At 38.8% G+C, this 18,164-nt stretch overlaps 1 protein-coding gene across 1 annotated transcript in view; it reads right to left on the bottom strand.

Moving 5' to 3' along the window:
* Positions 1–18,164, bottom strand: part of CTNNA3 (catenin alpha 3) — a 453,492-nt gene that overhangs the window by 16,454 nt on the left and 418,874 nt on the right. The window contains exon 14 of the mRNA XM_062633965.1: positions 4,773–4,878. Within this exon, the coding sequence (XP_062489949.1) occupies positions 4,773–4,878 (106 nt within the window). The remainder of the gene's footprint in view (positions 1–4,772; positions 4,879–18,164) is intronic.

Below are 18,164 nucleotides of genomic sequence, written 5' to 3'. Positions count from 1 at the left end.
TTTTCTACTTAGTGTAGGTATGATGCATCTTTCCTCTCCCTTGCCCACTACAAGGCACGTAGAAAACCAGAAGGACAACAGAGATTTTTGTGAAGACAGGTGTTCTTTCCTCCACTACAAGAGGTCATTAAAAGTAACTAGCCTGAGTTGAAAACAAAAGGAGGTGGCTTTTAACACTGTTGTTAAGTTTCAGAAATCTTTGTTGCAGGACGGTTATACTAAAAGGTTACACAGGTTAAAAAGGTTGCTGGACAAATTAATGAGAAAAAAATACCAAGGACTGTTTAATGTATCAAGTGCACCAAACTAGGTTTGGTTAAGTAAACTCTTGAATGGCTGCTGGAGGTTGGGAAACCATATTGTGGAAGAATCATGAAATGCATGCCATTATCTAGCCAAGTTCTGAAGATGTTCACTATTGACTATTGTCAGCAACAGGACATCGGCCTAAGTGAATCTACAGGGTCTGACCAAGTGTGCTCATTTTTATGTACATTACCCATGAAACTTTGCAAGACCGTATGATCATGGCAGGGACCAACACAGTAGAAAGAAGAGGCATTTACAGGGGTAAAGATAAGAATTCTGCACTATTTTTAGCAGGATAGTGTACTAAAAAAAAAATTCCACCATATCCAAATCAACCTTAAACAAATGTTAGGAAGAAATGTACTGTGTAGAGAGGATAGTTTGTAAGGAATCCTCTACATATTGCTCAGAAGCATCTGGTACAAGTTGCTCACTAGTGAAACCAAACACTAGGCTGCAACAGAAGGACAGTTAATAAATTCTGAGTTTAATCATCCCAAAGGTAATTGATGGTTACCAGTTTAATGCCTCACGTTCTTAGCTAGAGATCCTGGCAAATTATGCAAGGTTCTTTTCCATACATATTTAAGACAGTGGAGTATTAACAAGGGCTCTCCATAACAACAGGATCAGAACTGACTTCCATTCAGAATATGCCGCGATGTTTTACCTAATAGAGATAATATCCACAGAAACTTCCATATGATTTGATTAATCGTGCAGTGATTAAAATCACAGTGAAACCAGCATTCAACAATCCAAATGAAAAAGCCACTGGCACAGCAGTGCCAAGACAAACAATTCTGCAGGAAAGTCTGATTATAGCAATGCTGTTCTTGCTTCACTATAATTTCATCCCTTTGCTAACAAAGTCTGTAGCATTTCTTTATAATCTGAAGCTGTCTTTATGGTGATTAATACTGGGTATAATCACACACAGACCCACTACTATAAATGTGTAATTTATTGCAATTATTTGTTAACTGCAATCTTTTAGGTAAGATGATCCTGTAATCAAAACATCTTTTTGGCACATCTGCTTGCATCGTATTTATCAGTTTATCATTTTAGATGTCTTTTTCATTTTACTTTCAGGTAAAAATTTTTGAAGTACATGGAATCAGCTAAGTCAGGAGACTGCCTGGTTCTACAGAATATAGATGTTTCATATTGAGCCCTACACTTCCAGATTGGAAGTCTTTAACATTTCATTGCCTTAATGTATTGATCCTGACCAAGAGACCACTGTACATTGAGGAGCTGGAACCCACACAGCAGCTGACCTGTGAACTAGGGCCAGACCTGGGCTGTGCTGCAGTGCACAAATCCCTTGGCCATAGTTTACGCCTAGCTTATGTATGGCAGCAGACAAGCCTGTAGGAAGCTCCAACTTGGTAATGGGTTTGGGACACCTGCATAGCCTTGCCTTTATCCAGGACTGCAGCAAAAAGTTCCACTATGAACATCCCATTTGACAGTGGAAATTACCAAGTTGTTAAATTTATTATCAGTTTATTTGTGATTAATCTGCCTAGTTTTATGCTGATGCTGTACTGTGATTATTTTCACAGTTCTTAACACTGAGTCATCTTAAAAGTGCTGTCAATATGGATTGAAATGTAACATTCTGCTAATTGTACCACACTGTGTCCCTTTCCTTCAAACACACGAAGAGGGGGTTATAAAAGCCTGTCCTGTTAACTGCAAAGGCAGAGTAATAGTTCAGTCATGGGATGACTGTGAACAGTAATGTGATGTGGCCTAATTAAATGACAGTATCAGACTTACAGGGCAGCCTAAGCTCAATAGCAAGTGGTGAAAAAGTGGTGAAAAGTATGTGCAGGAAGTTACTTGAAACTGGTACAGTGTAGAGGTCTTTTCACTTTTGAAACAGAGCATACAAATTCATTTTTGCACGGAATAAAATTTCCACATAATTTAGATGTTATTAAAAGGCAATAGGTGCAATACTCCACTAAAAAGCATTAATGCCACTGAGAAAGGCACTCATAAAGCCTCCTTGGAATTTATGTTCCAGTTTGGGCACCGGATTCTTGAAGAGCTCCTTCAGTTTGGACCATATTCAGAGAACAGCTATCAGGCAGCCCAGAAGAACGTAGTTTATTTTATTTTAGGACCCCAAGAAAGCAGGGCATAGGAAATTTAGCAAAGTAATAGCTGAGAAAAGGAATTACTGGTCTTTACAAATACCTTGGAGATTAAAAAAGAACACAATGAGGAAAGAGCTTTATAAGTTAACGGATGACTTGGCACAGGCAAAACAGGTTAGAGAAGTTAAAGGATTTCTGGCCATCAGAGGAATGAGAGGATAGTATTAAGCATCTCCGTAATAGGAAGAATAAAGGCAAGATTCTCTTTTATACTATGTTTGACACACAGCTAGCAATGCTTGTACTTGTACTCACCACAGCTGTACTGGAAGGGCTGCTTTGGTTCAATTGTTTGGTTTTTTTTAAATTGTATATGCTAATTTGCTTCTAATACATACAGCATGAAATAACATCTAAAATACAAGCAACACCTCTAACAGTGTATTTTTGATGCATACAAGATACCACAGGGAATAAATACCAGGGGTCAGGTGGATCAAGGGTATCAACTATGTGCAAGGTTCTCAGCTAGGTCATATGGAAATAATTTGAGTGAATTCAATAAAAGGGTTACAATAACTAGTATGGTGTCACATCATTCCAGCAGCTGATGTTTCCCAGCAGCTGCTGGGAAATGTGTCACACACATTATTAGTACTAATGATTCATGGCTACTTTTTGCTCATACTAATTTGTCCATGTTTCTGGTCTGCAGTCATTGTAGTAACACAGAAAAAGGAAAATTTTAGGAAAGAAGTGACACAGTGAGACTAGATTCCCTATTCTAAGAGCAAGAGATTGTGACCCTTGCTCATCTTCAGCTTTGATACCATATTGTTTTCTGCAATGGAGCAGTGATGGGTTAGAATTTTAATTTGTAACTGGTAAAAGCTTGAAAGGAGCCATTCTCCCATGCTCTTGAAAAGAGGTAAGTGCTGGAAGAATATCTGTCAAGATCACAAATTGGGACTTAACAACATTTTACCTTGTTTTTCCACAAATCAGATCACAATTGTACAAATGGAAAATATAAGTTCTTTGTCTTGTTATCTGGAATTCAGAGGCACATACGGTAGAAAAAACTAACAGATTGTTGCTGCTTCATAGATACTAGAAAAACAAAGGCTGTATATGAAAATTAAAGTGAATGGAAGAGAAACAGTATGTAAGGGTGTGGAACGCAGTGACCTGCATGCTGCCCTTGGCCTAAAAGGCAGTTACAAAGCCTAGGAATGTGTACATGCTTTAGATTTGATACTTGCACACTGACGTTTCACTACACTCTTCTTCTGGTATTGTCTGGCCCTAAAACCACCAACCTTACTTAACAAAGCAGGCTGCATGTGGCAAGTTGCTTGGTATATTAATTTCCTAAGCTACTATGGAGTTGTCCTAGCCAGGAACATGAGCATGCTTATCGATTTACATACATCTGATTTAGGTATTCTGATGGTTTTTTTTGAGCTGATGTATTTAAAATTCAATGAAAATAAAGCAGACTTTATTGTTCCGCTCTGCATTTGATGATGGTACATATTTCTTTTAAATGGAAAAAAAAATCACCTCAAGACTGCAGGCATGCAGAGGCCAAAACTGTGACTATCCAGAAGGATATTTACATAGAAAACCATTTGACATCAGTACTTCAAAGAAATGGCCAGTGTTGGGGGGATAGCAATGGAAGACAGATAAAACTAGGTACACCAGAAGTACAGATTCTGTAACTACAAAGGGAGATTAGGGTGAAAAATAAGTCATTTCAAAGAAAAAAGAAGCAAAGTCAGTAACCTTACTAGCCTTGCTGAGGCCTAGCACATGTCTAAGCCTGCTCAGCAGAATTCTATGCCAGTGCAACACTCCACTTCTAAGCTGGCTCACCTGAAACAATTACAGTTGTTTCTAGGTAATTTACCGAAGGAAAAATGGACTGTACATCTAAAATATTGCATTCATAGCTCTAAGGAGGTATGAATATATGTATATATTTAGACACTATATATTCATGTATCTGTCTAAAATTTTGCATTCATAGCTTAAAGGAGCTCACAAATATACCTGTATGTACAAATACACGTGGAGATAAATACATAAATGCACATACACATCTGTGATATATGTACAAAGACATTTATGTGAGTTCATAAGTGTATTTAAACAGACACATTGATATGTATGAAGAGAATCCACACATACAATTAAGACAGGATCTACGTATTCAAAAATTGAGAAGAAAAAGACCAGACAGTAAAAATGTCACGAGCACTTTTGTAAATGACTTTTTTAAGTGTTAGGGGTTCTGCAGATGGATTAATCTGTGACGCAGTTTAATGCATTGCTGCATCAATAACCTACCTGATTGGCAATCAGCCGTGCTAGGACATCCATCCTTGATCCCGACTCTGAAATCATTTTTGCTGCATTAATTACATCAGATGTGTTCTTCAGTGGTCCTCTTCCCCTTCAAATGAAACAAAGAGCCCTCTTACATTATTCAAAAAATTGGGAATAAATCATATCCATGCAAGTTAGGCACAGAAGAACTCTACTAAATAATTAAACCACAGAAGTAACATTAACAGTATTAATTAAATCCCCACCGCCCCAACTGTTTTGTTTTCATGCCCCACAAATTGGTACTGTTTGGCATCAAGTGGATGCAGAAGTACCAGAAAGATGTCACTGTGTTTTCATATTGGAAGCACAACACATGTCAAATCCTAAGGATAGGATAGGGATTTTAGAAGACTACTTGTGGCGTTTCCTTTTCCCATGGTTATATGAATTTTATGTGCCTTTCCCCTCCAGAAAAATTTCTAGTAAATACGTTCGAAGAAAGTTCAGCCCAGGAATGTATTTGGAGACTCATTATGGGTATCTGGTCAGAAATATAGTTGTTTGATTTTTGGTTGTGTTTTTTTTTTGGGGTTTCTCTTCCTTCCCCAACCTCCCCAGCCGAACAACTATGAAGTTCTTGTGAACGGTTTGTCAAGAAGCCAGCTTCTTTTTCTGTACACCCCCCAACCCAAAACACTTACTTAATTCCATGAGACTGTTTCTAGAACCCAAGACAAAATGTGAATACCTAATGTAGGCAATATGTACAACCAATCTTCATATTTTCCTGTGCTTCAGCTTCTTCAATGCTGAAATACTTCAGCTAAACTAAATAACAATTTTATTTCACACATGTATAAAGTCAGCAATCCTGCTAAGTAAGTTTAACTTTCATTTCAACATCTTTGACAGGAGTACTTTCAGTTTTATGCAGACATTTAATTCCTGAAGGCCTCACATCAATTTACAAGCTCTGCTCTACAAACTATAAGCAGTCCAGCACCCTCCTGCAAAATTACAACCCAGACTTCCAGTCAAATAACACAACAGATGAACACAACCCAGAATTAAAGCAGCGGGGAAAGGCGAGAGGGCATAGCAGTGCAAGTAACTTATGCTTAGGAAATTCTTGTTAATATCAGCCAGCAGCTTTTTTGATATGTGAAGATATACTGACTGGGTATTTTGAGGGTGAAGTTGGTAAATTAAACCAGCAATTTTCTTGTACCTGTGCAAGTCCCTCAGAGGATCTAGCTAATGAGAATGAAGCAATTCTAACCCAAGAAAGGTATTTCAAACAAATTAAAACAAAGCATTTCTTCCCACCACAAAAACGGTCACTGTGAGAGCCATTAGAGGAACACTCAGGAATGAGGACTAAGACTTCTGCTCTATTTGCCACCTGACTGCACTAACGGTTCAAGGCCTTCTCTGCTACATTCTGTAAGAAATGTGGGGCAGGATGCTTATGAGCTACAAACCACAGCTAGGTCTTGAAACAAATACTTCAAAATAGTGTTTAAGAATGCCTCAGCCTTATATTAGAGTGCTGAAAAACCAGCATGGTAAGTTACACATACAAAGAGGTCTCCTTTGCTATACAACCAAGAAGAACTATCTGTGCTCCTTTTTTTACCTTCACATAAAATCCAGATCCTTTTACATAAAGTACAGGCTTAATTGCCTTGGGGTATGGCATAATGATGTTTTGCAATTATTACCCACTGGACACTTTAGAAAGAACACTTGGGAGAGCACACCAGATCTGCTGAATCACCAAACAAATGGAAGCAACAGACAGGAAAAAAAAAACAGGATGAAATTTCTAAAGCTACAACTGCACACTCTAGATTTTGACAAAAACCATCAACTGCATAGAGAGAGAGAGATAGCCGATAAACTTGTTTTAAAAAAAGACACAGGAATTACCACATGGGTCAGTCAGTCTGAACACCATGAGGTAGTGCTGTTAGGAAAGTAGCAGGTGCCACTGTGTGGTACATGGGTAAAAAAGTTTTCCTTTTGATTTCTCAGTTTTATTAGGACTGCAGTTGGAGTTCTGTGTGGGTTTCCATGACAAAAGTTTTGACACAGTTGGATGGTTAGACATGTCATAAACATAATGAATAAGGAATGACTGAAGGGCTTAGACGCTTAATTTGATTTAGAAATTTGAAAATTAGCAGTGGGGCAAAGGAGGAAGCATAAGCAGGAGAGCCTGTAGGATAGACATGGTAACAGTCCTCAATTGGGCTTCATGGAGCTGTATGGGATAGGGGAGGTAGTACTGAGCTTTTATTTGGGAAAAGAAGTTTCAGGTGAGGTGCTGAGATGGTGAGAAACCAGAACAGAGCAGCCAGGAGCTTGTGGTGTCTCCACCACTTGACAAGACTAGACAGGTATTTGTTATGAATGGTGGGATGATTTAAGTCCCCTCTTGAGGTCTCTTCCAGTCCAACAATTTGATTATTTTAAATTTAACAAAGTTTCATGTTGTTCGGCGAATGAGTACCAGTTTCAGTGCATGCTGCCTTCTAATGTTATCAGTGAAGCTGTGCATTTTGTGAATTCCCAGTTTTCACAATTTAACACCAGATCAGCATATTCAGAATGCCACTAGCTCAGATTAACTCCCTGAATCCAGATGTCAGAGATGCATAAAGTCCATTAAATGTTTTCCCCAGCCATCATGTGGCTTCCTACCAGTTTTATATTTACTTGTGTTTTGTCTTGCAAGTTTGAAGTATGAAAAAACACTTTGTAGAGGAGGCTGTTTTCCTGAGCTACTCGTCTCACTGCCTGGAATTTTTTTTCAGATGCTTCACTTAGTTCTCTCTCCATATCACTGTACTGACTCCCCTTTCTTTCTACAGATACAGTCCATGATCTTCCCCCACCAAGTGTTGAAGAATCCCTGCCTAATCTGAGAGACTCCTGTGGTACTTTTTTGTGGTATTTGTTAAAAATAACCAAATTAGTAGAGATAATGCAGATCTGCATGCAGAAGCTTAAGATTAGCTTAACTCATGCACCTGCAGCAGATGCTGAGACAGATTAAAAAAAGCCTTCCCACCAAGTACCATCTGCTGGTCAACAGCACCACAAAATTTCTCCTTCATGGAGTTCTCCACCTTTTCCCTCTTCTACAACATGAATTCCAGTTTCTTAGAATGGATGTTCATGATGCTATGGCATCCATGAAACTTGTTGGGTTATTTTTTAGTCACTGTTCTCTTACTGTTTCTCCCTGTTTCCAGTCTCTAATTTTTAAAGCCAAACTCCGTCTTGCACACTCAGTTACTACATCTACTGAAATTCTTTCCCAATAATTTAATTGGGTTCACAGCCTACAGTAGACTCTGAATGCCTGATCTGGATTCACTGCATGGGAAGTCTAATTTATTTTTCTCACACTTCATTATGTCCAAGCATAAAGCCTTACTAGCTATGTAAGCTGGTGCCCCATTCAAGGCTATGAAAACAAAGATGAAACATAAAGTACTGTATTTATGAGCAATTATATGCCTCCAAGATACTGATGGATTGTTCTCTTATATCACCTGCTCTACCCAGTAAAGAAACTGGGAAGACCATGAATAACTTGGGAATCATCCATCTAAGTCTAAATAGAAGGAATGTAGGTGGATTGGGTACAACAAAATCAGTTTAGAATATCTCCACAAAGCTGTAGGAGAAAAACAGGCTTTGCATAAATGTTTCTTGAAAGATACAATCGTAAAAAGAAAATAAAGCTGGACCGCATTAAGTAGTAGGACACCACGGGTTTTGCAGATTTGTGAAAGGGAGATCTAAGCCTCTCAAATCTAATCATTCTTGCTTCAAGCCATGATAAACAGTGTTGCAGAGTAACTCCATCCCTGTCTGCCTAAACTGTAATTATCAGGCATCAGAATCAGGCATTGTGATCTGTTTTCCTTCATACTGGAATTTCACTCTGAAAAGTAATGATCAAAAATATTCTCCTAATTTTACATCAATTTATACTATATACAAAAACTTATACTCTTATCTAAAATCCAAAAGGCCTTTGGCATTACATTTTCCAGGAATAGAGTCTTTTGTCTCTGAGCAAAGCTGAGTGTCTTTCCTCTACTCACTGTACTCACATCAGCAAATGTTTTGTACTTCCCCCATGTCAGAAACAACAATAAGGAGCTGTACTGACTAGTCACTCTCAAAAAATAAACTTCTACCTAAAATACATCTAACATCATAAACTACCCCCAAACACATCATTTCATAGCACCGCAAGCATTTGAAGATGCGCAGTGAATCTTCACAGCTACTGACATCTTCAACCCAAAACCCAAGTGGTCTTTGTCACATTAAAGTCTTGAGTTTCAGACATCATCAGTCCGAATTTCTAGCTCAACAAATCGTAGAATTATAGAATCATAGAATAGTTAGGGTTGGAAAGGACCTTAAGATCATCAAGTTCCAACCCCCCTGCCATGGGCAGGAACACCTCACACTAAACCATCTCACCAAAGTCCTCGTCCAACCTGGTCTTGAACACTGCCAGGGATGGAGCATTCACAACCTCCCTGGGCAACCTGTTCCAGTGCCTCACCACCCTAACAGGAAAGAATTTCCTCCTTATATCCAGTCCAAACCTCCCCTGTTTAAGTTTTAACCCATTACCCCTTGTCCTATCACTACAGTCCCTAATGAAGAGTCCCTCCCCAGCATCCCTATAGGCTCCCTTCACATACAATCCTGACAGGATTACAGGTTTTTCTGGGCACACTGCAGATGTGTGATCCAAACCAGTATGGATCCAGCAACACATCTCTCTCTTTGTTCCTTGGTGTTCCCATCAAAGCTCTATGCGGGATCCAGTCTGGCAATCCCAGCAAACCCCAGACCAATGATCACCAGAATCGATTGGGACATTTCTTTACTTTGTGAAGACAGTGCAAGCACTCATTCGGGTGACTGTCATGTTACTTAAGATACACTGTGAGAAAGTGCATTAATTATATTGCTATCTGTTTAGTTTTATAAGTGACATCCATTATCTTACTGTCCTGGGTTCAGCAGTAGCAGTCATTTTTCTCCTTAATAGCTGGTGCAGTGCTGTGTTTTTGGGAACAATGCTGATAACACCGATGTTTTCAGCTGCTGCTCAGTCATGTTTACTCTGACCAAGGACTTTCTGAGTCCCATGCTGTGCCAGGGAGGAGGGGAAGCCAGGAGGAAGCAGAGACAGGACACCTGACCCAAACTGACCAAAGAGGTATTCCATACCACAGCACATCATGCCCACTATATAAACGGGGGGCAGTTACCCAGAAGGGCTAGATCGCTGCTCGGGTTGGGCTGGGTATTGGTTGGCGGGTGGTGAGCTGCTGTATTCTCTTCCCTTGTTATTTCCCTTATCATTATTATTATTGGTGGTAGCAGCAGTAGTTACTGGACTGTTCTTAACTCTCTTTTGAATCTCCTCTCCATCCCTCTGGGAGCAGAGCAAGGAAGAAGGGGGGAGCGAGTGAGCGGCTCTATGGTTCTGAGTTGCCGGCTGGGTTTAAACCACGACAGTTATCCACAGAGACAGAAAGATATTCCAAACAAAATAACTGTGTTTTATATACACTATGGTATTTAGTTAATTCAGTTGTCACTACATTCCATGGTTATACTTCTGCCTCCTGCAGATCTTCCTTAAATACTTAGCATTTCTCCATTCTTCTGCCTTCCTACTGCTGCTCTGCAAACTGCTTCTAATACTGGCATGGTTAAGAAATTTGGATTCCCACCACACATTCTGATCTCTATCCCATGAGCTGTTTCTTAAGTTTGGATATTTCTGTTGCTGAGATTTTTATCTTTTTTTTTAACCTAGTGATTGGATGAAGTCCTGGGAGCAGGGATAAGGAAGTAGGATTCACATCTCGGTCATTACAAGTGCTCTATTAAATTACTGAGTAATTACTGTTATTACGCTTGGCTGCATGTCTCTATCAGCTATACCTAGACAAACATGAGGCAGCAGAGTTCCTCAGGAAATTCAGTTAGGAGAACATAATTGTAGATTGTACAGGAGGATCCCAGAGATGACCTCTGCCATTTCATTACTGCTGTAGACACAGAAGCAAAAGAGATTCTAATTTCACTTACTTTCTATCCCTGTCTGAGTTTACAGGTTTAAAAATCAGGAGAAAATAATTCCTAATGCTAGCAAAACTGCTAGCATAACTGACTAAAACCAAACCCACACTGAACATTTAAAGATGCATTGGCTGAAGCAGTTATAGCCAGATAAGAAAAGGATAGTGTGAAGAAACACTAAAAGACATGAGATAAATTACCACAGATGATCTGTATGAAATAATATTTTGTACCTAGAAACACCTTTTGTGAGTAAAGGAAATTAAGATTTACGAAAATACCTGGATTAGATGAACCAGGAATGGGTCAGTGAAGTTGCAGGCAATGTGAAGCAGCATATATATTACTATCTGTTCTTTAAATCTGGAAATGAAAATTAGTTTAAGACAGAAGTTCTTCTTCATCTTCTTTTTATCCTCCTGCACTGTATCAGGTTTGCAACTCCCTCAAAGGGGAATAAGGGAGAGGATGCATAGTCTCTTCTACAACAGAGTAGAGACTGTTGGGGTGAGAGAGTGGGGTGATACAGATGAAACAAATACACTTTGTAAATTAGTATTACATGGGCTGATCTAGCTAAGACTGCTTTTTATTGGATTGATACCTTTGAGTGTGCAGAAGTCAGCCATAGGCCCTGCTGAAGTTCTGAGTGCCACCCTTCAAAATCTCTTGGTATGAATGTTGGCAGAGCAATCGATCTTATTTTGTCTATCAGTTCCAAATGGTGTCTGCTGAGAGCCAATAGATCCTTTTGTTTCCTAATCAAACAAACAAGTTGGAAGCATGCAGAACATAACAGATGAGTAACAGCCAACTTGATTTTTCAAGGATAAATATTGTCAGACTAATGTAAAATAAGCTTTTACAGCTTTTGGAAAGATGACAAGCTGTAAATACCATGTATCTTCAGCCAGGCTTCTGAAACTGTCTCCTGTTGTATTTTCATAAGCTACCTAAAGAATATGTAGTCTAGACAAAATACTTGGGAGATGCAAAACTGTTAGAAGAGCATAATCCAAGACAGACTGGTTATCAAAGGGCTGCTGTCACAATGGAGTTTAAAAATAGAAGGAACCTGGTTTTGCAGGAATCTGCCCTGGTGTCTGTGCTGCTCAGTTCTTTACTGATGACTTGAATGAAAGAAAAAAGAGAATGCTTAGTGAACTTAATACTGATGTGAAAGGAGAAGGAAAGGGGCTGGCAGGCCAGACTTGAACTTAGGAATTATCCTGGGAAGAGTATGGAAGTAGATGCAATTAAAAAGGGATAAATGCACTCAGATAGGATAATCAAATTAACAGATACAAGTGGAGGGTCAGTCTCTACACAACAGAACAGGGAACAATGTGGAGTTTCAATGGATCACAGATACATCAGGAATGAACACTAGTATGCTGCAGAAGGCAGTGGGAAAATGGTAAATGGAGAAGAAGTAACACTTCTGCTCCTTTTTTTTTACGGTAAGAGGGTCTCTAGGAGAATTTCTGGAAAGATGTAAGACAATTTAGAAAAGACTGAGTGCCAACAGAATGGATTAGGTTTGGGTTTGTTTCATAAGCTTCATTTTATGACAGAATAAGCAGTAAGACTGTGAAAAATACTGACATAGGGATTCCTGTTCAACTGCAGCCAGTGGGTTATGTGGCACAAGAGGATTATATGGCATTTACACACTCATGTTTACATGGTCTATCAACAGTGATATGTAACATTATGCATGTCTTATCTCAAAGGCTCCTGTTCTGTTGAAGTGTCTACCTTGGGTTCCAGTGACACAGAATCTCTGGATGAACCTGCAATAATTAGCTCAATGAATTCTACAGAACTAGCTTTAAAGAAACCAAAGATGTGCTAAAAATACTAAACACAGAAACAGTTCAATGTCCAGACTTTTCCTTTGAGTTACACTGGCAGGAGGCAAACTATACTTCCCCCTTCTCCCAGGCTTTTACAGAATGATAATGCAACTATGGATAAAAAAGTACTGAAAACGAAGGGCAATGCAATAATCCACATAAATAGTTAAATCATTTACACCAGTGTGGCTGTTAAATGGGAACTGGAAAGTACTGTTATTTACAGCAATTTTTTTTTTAAATCAATGCAAGTGTGTATCAGTCTTACGATTTCTTTCTTTTTTTCTGCTCTGGGGCAGATTCTACTATCTAGATACCTCAGTGTTGATCTCATGTTGATGATTTTCTTATCTAGGTCATCCTTCTTTCCCCAAATCCTTGTGCTTTTGCCAGCTTTACAAAACAAAACAAGCTATAATTTAGAAGGCTGTGCTCTAAGAGAAACCCAGTAATTTATTCTTTTTGCTACTCTTACTTCCTGTATTTTGCCACCTAAGACCAAAATAGGGTAATCAAGGATTTTATCAGCACTTAGTTGACAATACAGAAGCAGATTTTTCAAACGCCTTTAGTGTCTACCAATTTCGACAGTGACGTCCAAAACTCTCTGAATTTCACGGAAAACATGATCATTTGTTGTGGCCTCTGAAGAACGTCTTCCTGTTCTGGTAATTTCACAATAAATCATGAAGACTTCATGGTATATTTGTAGTTCATCTTTGGTGCCATGCCTATGCAACAGTGATTCTCATTCGTGGGTCACTTCTACCCCTCAGGCACCACAATGCAGAATAGTATGGCCCTGCCTCCTTCTTCACCCCATAGCTCTTGTCAGGTGGCATGGTTCTTGCAGGCTACCAGTCTGCAAAATTCTTTACGTCCATCCTTGATAGTGTCTGTTCCTGGCCTCTAATACTTTTCCCAAAGCAGGCCACTTGTGACCCTGTAAAATAAAATGTAACTGCTTTTCAACAAACAAAATGCCCTTCATTTGTGTTACTGTTTGGACAAACAATTTGATAATATTAAAAGACAGAAGAGACCTTTTCTTAATGATCCACTGTGTTATTTTCCTCTCTCTGCTCTGCTTAATGAAGTAGGAGTACAGCTATTTAAACATGAAAAAGGACAAACCACTCTTGTTTCTAAGCTGACATATCCTATTCTGTCAGTTGTATAAACTTTGTCAGGAAAAACCAGGCACTGAAAATTTGGCTGAAAGGTCAAAGGTGAATACGACAGCATTTCAAAATAACTGTCACTAGAAGTGCTAATTCTGGTCTTTAAAAAGCATATGGCTTAACACCAAGGAATTTTTTTCTTCAGAATGTAGTCCTACATAGCAGAGTGCTGCTCCATCATCCTAATCATAACACTTCTGAAACAGCAAAATCCTGAAACAGTAGGGAAAAAAATGTTGATATTACCTGAATAGTTACTGAACATTATGTTACCTGTCAAAGATGCTTCCTAATTTGGAACTGCATCTTAAAATAGTATGGAAGCAAAGTGAAGCAAGGAGATGTTGAGGCAGAAGTCAAGTGGAAACAGAAATGAATGTATGTCAAGAGAGAAGCTGTACATGTAGTCTGGGAGGTGTAAGAGCAGCTGAAAGCCTGACTACACGTTGTTAAATCAGAAGTCTGACAGAACTAATCATAGCAACAACAAAATATGGAAAGCAAAGCAGCAAAGGGATATGTTTGTACATGTCTGACTATGATGCTTATGTATATGCATTGAATATTTATATGCGCAACAATCAGACACAGAATTGTCTGTATAGAGATGAAACTCCAAGAATTATGAGATCTTGACATAGTTACATTTGTGCACACTGATAGACACTCTTTCCCCTCACCTATAAATCTCAAAGTCCAAATCCTCACAAAGACATGTGAAGCTCTCTTGCCAACCCTGAAGAAATGCATTAAAGAAAATTTCCAGTTTAGACACAGTTGAGACCAACTGTAGGTGGTATATATATTAAAAACCAACAACAAACAAAACATAATTAAATGTATTCTTTATGTACATATATAAAAATAACAATATAAAATTATTACTGTGATCTGAAGATGGAAAGCTCTTCATAGTGCTTCACAAAGCTAGTGTTACAAAATTATTTTATCAATGCATTTTACACTGGACGCAAAGAAAGAAAACAATGCTGAAAGCCTGTAGTGATAAAAACAGAGGAAAGACAGGAAGCTGCCCTCCTGCAGTGAGTCACAACTGGGTATAAACCAGACTTTTCAATGATGCATTTCATCAAAGACTGCAAGAGAACTTTAAATACCCAAGGGTGCTCTTCTGTGCACACAGCTGCATACAGAGCTCGCAATTTTCAGCTCTGTAAATTTATGTAATCATATAAATATTTCTGTGTTTGGTAGTAGTTTATTAAAAAATAGAGATGAAATTGTAATGAGAGCAGTGGTTTGTACAATAAAGCTCACCTGAATAAATTTGATGTCATTACTGAGCAGATGCTATCCATGAAGCTCAATGATTTGAATTTTTGTTGAGGGACTGTAGTGACAGGACAAGGGGTTATGGGTTAAAACTTAAACAGGGGAAGTTTAGATCAGATATAAGGAAGAAGTTCTTTACTGTGAGTGTGGTAAGGCAGTGGCATGGATTGCCCAAGGAAGTTGTGAATGCTCCATCCCTGGCAGTGTTCAAGGCCAGGCTGGACAGAGCCTTAGGTGACATGATTTAGTGTGAGGTGTCCCTGCCCATAGCAGGGGGGTTGGAACTAGAAGATCTTAAGGTCCTTTCCAACCCTAACTATTCTATGATTCTAAATAACTTACAGATGTAGAAACTGGCTCCCTCAGTTAGCTATTTCATAGCTATTTCACTTTTTCCTGCACCACCAGAAATCTCTCCCCAAATCTCCCTCTTGATCTGTTTATCATATCCATACATAAACATTGTTGGTGCAATGTAAGAGAATACCACATCACAACTGAGTCTCGGTATCTAAACCAGGGATCAATTATTTGTTTCTTACCTCTTCTCCCCCTCATTACCTCTAAGATATTTCTCCATCTCTTTCTGCTTCCTGATCCAGCTTTTCAAAGGACACTGATTTTTTTAGTTGCTAAGAAGGTCAGCAGACCTTCCCAGCCATGAGCTTTAATTTGGAAGCCTATCATTTTTAATTACTGTGTTACATCTCTACAGTTACTGTTTTGTTGATAACAAGTCTCTGCTATTTGACTCATCAGTCTCCTCCTATTTTCCCTGTCATGAACAGAAATTATCCAGAGACCTTAACATCTCTAATACAACAGACCACCTAATAGCTGCACAAACTGTATGCTTCAGTAATTTTAAAAATCCAACCCTTTTCATGAATAGAAACTATTTGGTTAGAAGCAAATAATATTAAAATTGTACACATATAAGTGTTACTCTTCCTTGCAGAGTAACCTGGATTGTGCAACAAAATGGACAATGCAGAGAGATGTGAAATCTTGCCCTTTACAAACAGGCCAGACACACACTGATACTTCTGCAGGCACTGATAGCCTGTCTGCAGAAGTATTTCAGGTTGTCTCCTGCAAGAGCAGGTATTTGGCTATGTGGAATATGTTTCAAATGTAACAGCAAAACAGCCTCCGTATTTGCACTTTCTCAAAGCACAGAGGTTAATTCCAGCTGAGACAGAAAGTCAACATTATTTCTGAGGACTCCCACCACTGAGTGGCCCCTCTGCTTCCCAATCTTGTAGACCATGTGTTGAATTTTCAACAGGAGTTATAACATGGTCTAGAAAAAGCACGTGTTAACAGCCTGGAAGCGGAAAAAAAGCCATCAGAGGGTTACTAATGAAACAAAATATGACTGTAAGCAGTACAGTGCAAACATGTAGCAATGCCACTTAAATAAGTCAATATTGTCCTACAAAATCCTCTTGTTATGCTGTAACCTTTAAAAATGGAAGAAATATTCTTTGTCTTTCAAAGCATATCTTTTCAGTTCTCTAATGAGAGAAAGCAAATAAATTATTCTGCAAATCACTTGTTGCATTTGTTTTCCATTAACAAACACTTTTCCTTAAAAAAAACAAACCATAGATATATATGTAGTATGTACATATATATGGAAATATATGTAGTGTGTATATATATAGTGTGTATATATATATGTAGTATATATATATGGAGAGATATATATACCCAGACTACTTCCTTGCTGTTTCAGAACATGCCTTGTAGCAAGGCCTGTTATAGCCGTTAACTCAGTGAATCCCAAAAGGTAGAGCTTTAAACTCAAATGGCAAATTTTAATTTGGTGCTTCATGACCACCATGCTATGATTTTTTGATGGTATTTATTCTCCATGTAATTGTGTCATTTAAAACAACTTTATGGCAGACCTTATCTTTGATATTTTACAGCAGTGCACAGGCACTCTTAGAACAGAATGTTAAAAATGCATTACTGGGAATGCGGCACAGGGTAATCCTGTTGTTGGAAATCACCTATCTAAACCAGAATACTTGGTCTCTCTCTGGACTCTTTATTGCAAGTGTCCCCACAACAGCATCTTCAGCTGGATTGTGAGAGCCTTCTCAAACTACTGTTTTTATCATTCAGTTGACCTATGGTCCTAAATGGTCCCTTCAGCCTGTGCATAATCAATCCATTGCTATTCATTAACCAAACTACATGAATCCTTACTACTTTAGTGAGGTGAAAAGGACTGTCCTAATTCGCCATTTCTGCATCTGCAGCATCAGTTTCAACTGGCTATTTACAAGTACCTGCTGTGTGTAGTTTCATCAATTTTGCAGCAGGAACTGCTTGGGGAGTCTGGTGGGCCAGAATCTCTACCCTAGCTGTTTATCAACACAGCAGGAGCTGCCTGGGAAACCTTAAGGGTATGCTGGAGCTCCCACCAGAAAGCTCCTGCACCACTTGGCTGCATCCTTCTTCATGAAGGTGGCTAGAAGTTCAGTCAGTCACCTTGTCTATGCTTAGTCCACTGTTCCATTGTCTCATGGATGCAAATGATTATATGGAGAGTTCCTGAACCACACTCACAATTAAATAATAACACTAGCACATTTTGTGAAACAGCAAATTGTCATGGTTTTCTAACTTTTAAATTCTCTTCCATGTTTTTAGAACAAAGCAGGGATGAAGTGCATGGTAGGATGTGACCCCACATATTTTAACAGTGAAATGAATGGCATATATTAACAAACAGAAAATACTTCTCCCTCTGGCCACAAGCAGGTATGATCATTCCTGCATGTAGAAAAGAAGGTAATACAGAATAAAACAATGCAATTTAAAACCACAAACTACTTGGGGAAAACCATTAGGAACTCTGGCAGGTATGTAACTGAACACTTAAGTTCAGGATGGCTGAGCTAAAGGTTGAAGATGCCAACTACCCTCTGAACATGGAG

Source organism: Pezoporus occidentalis, unplaced genomic scaffold (assembly GCF_034315485.1).
Source record: "Pezoporus occidentalis ecotype Australia unplaced genomic scaffold, CSIRO_AGI_Poc_V1 ctg41, whole genome shotgun sequence".
NCBI classification, from domain to species: domain Eukaryota; kingdom Metazoa; phylum Chordata; class Aves; order Psittaciformes; family Psittacidae; genus Pezoporus; species Pezoporus occidentalis.
The sequence above is the reverse complement of the archived record's forward strand: the minus strand, read 5'-3'. Positions and strand labels throughout refer to the sequence as shown.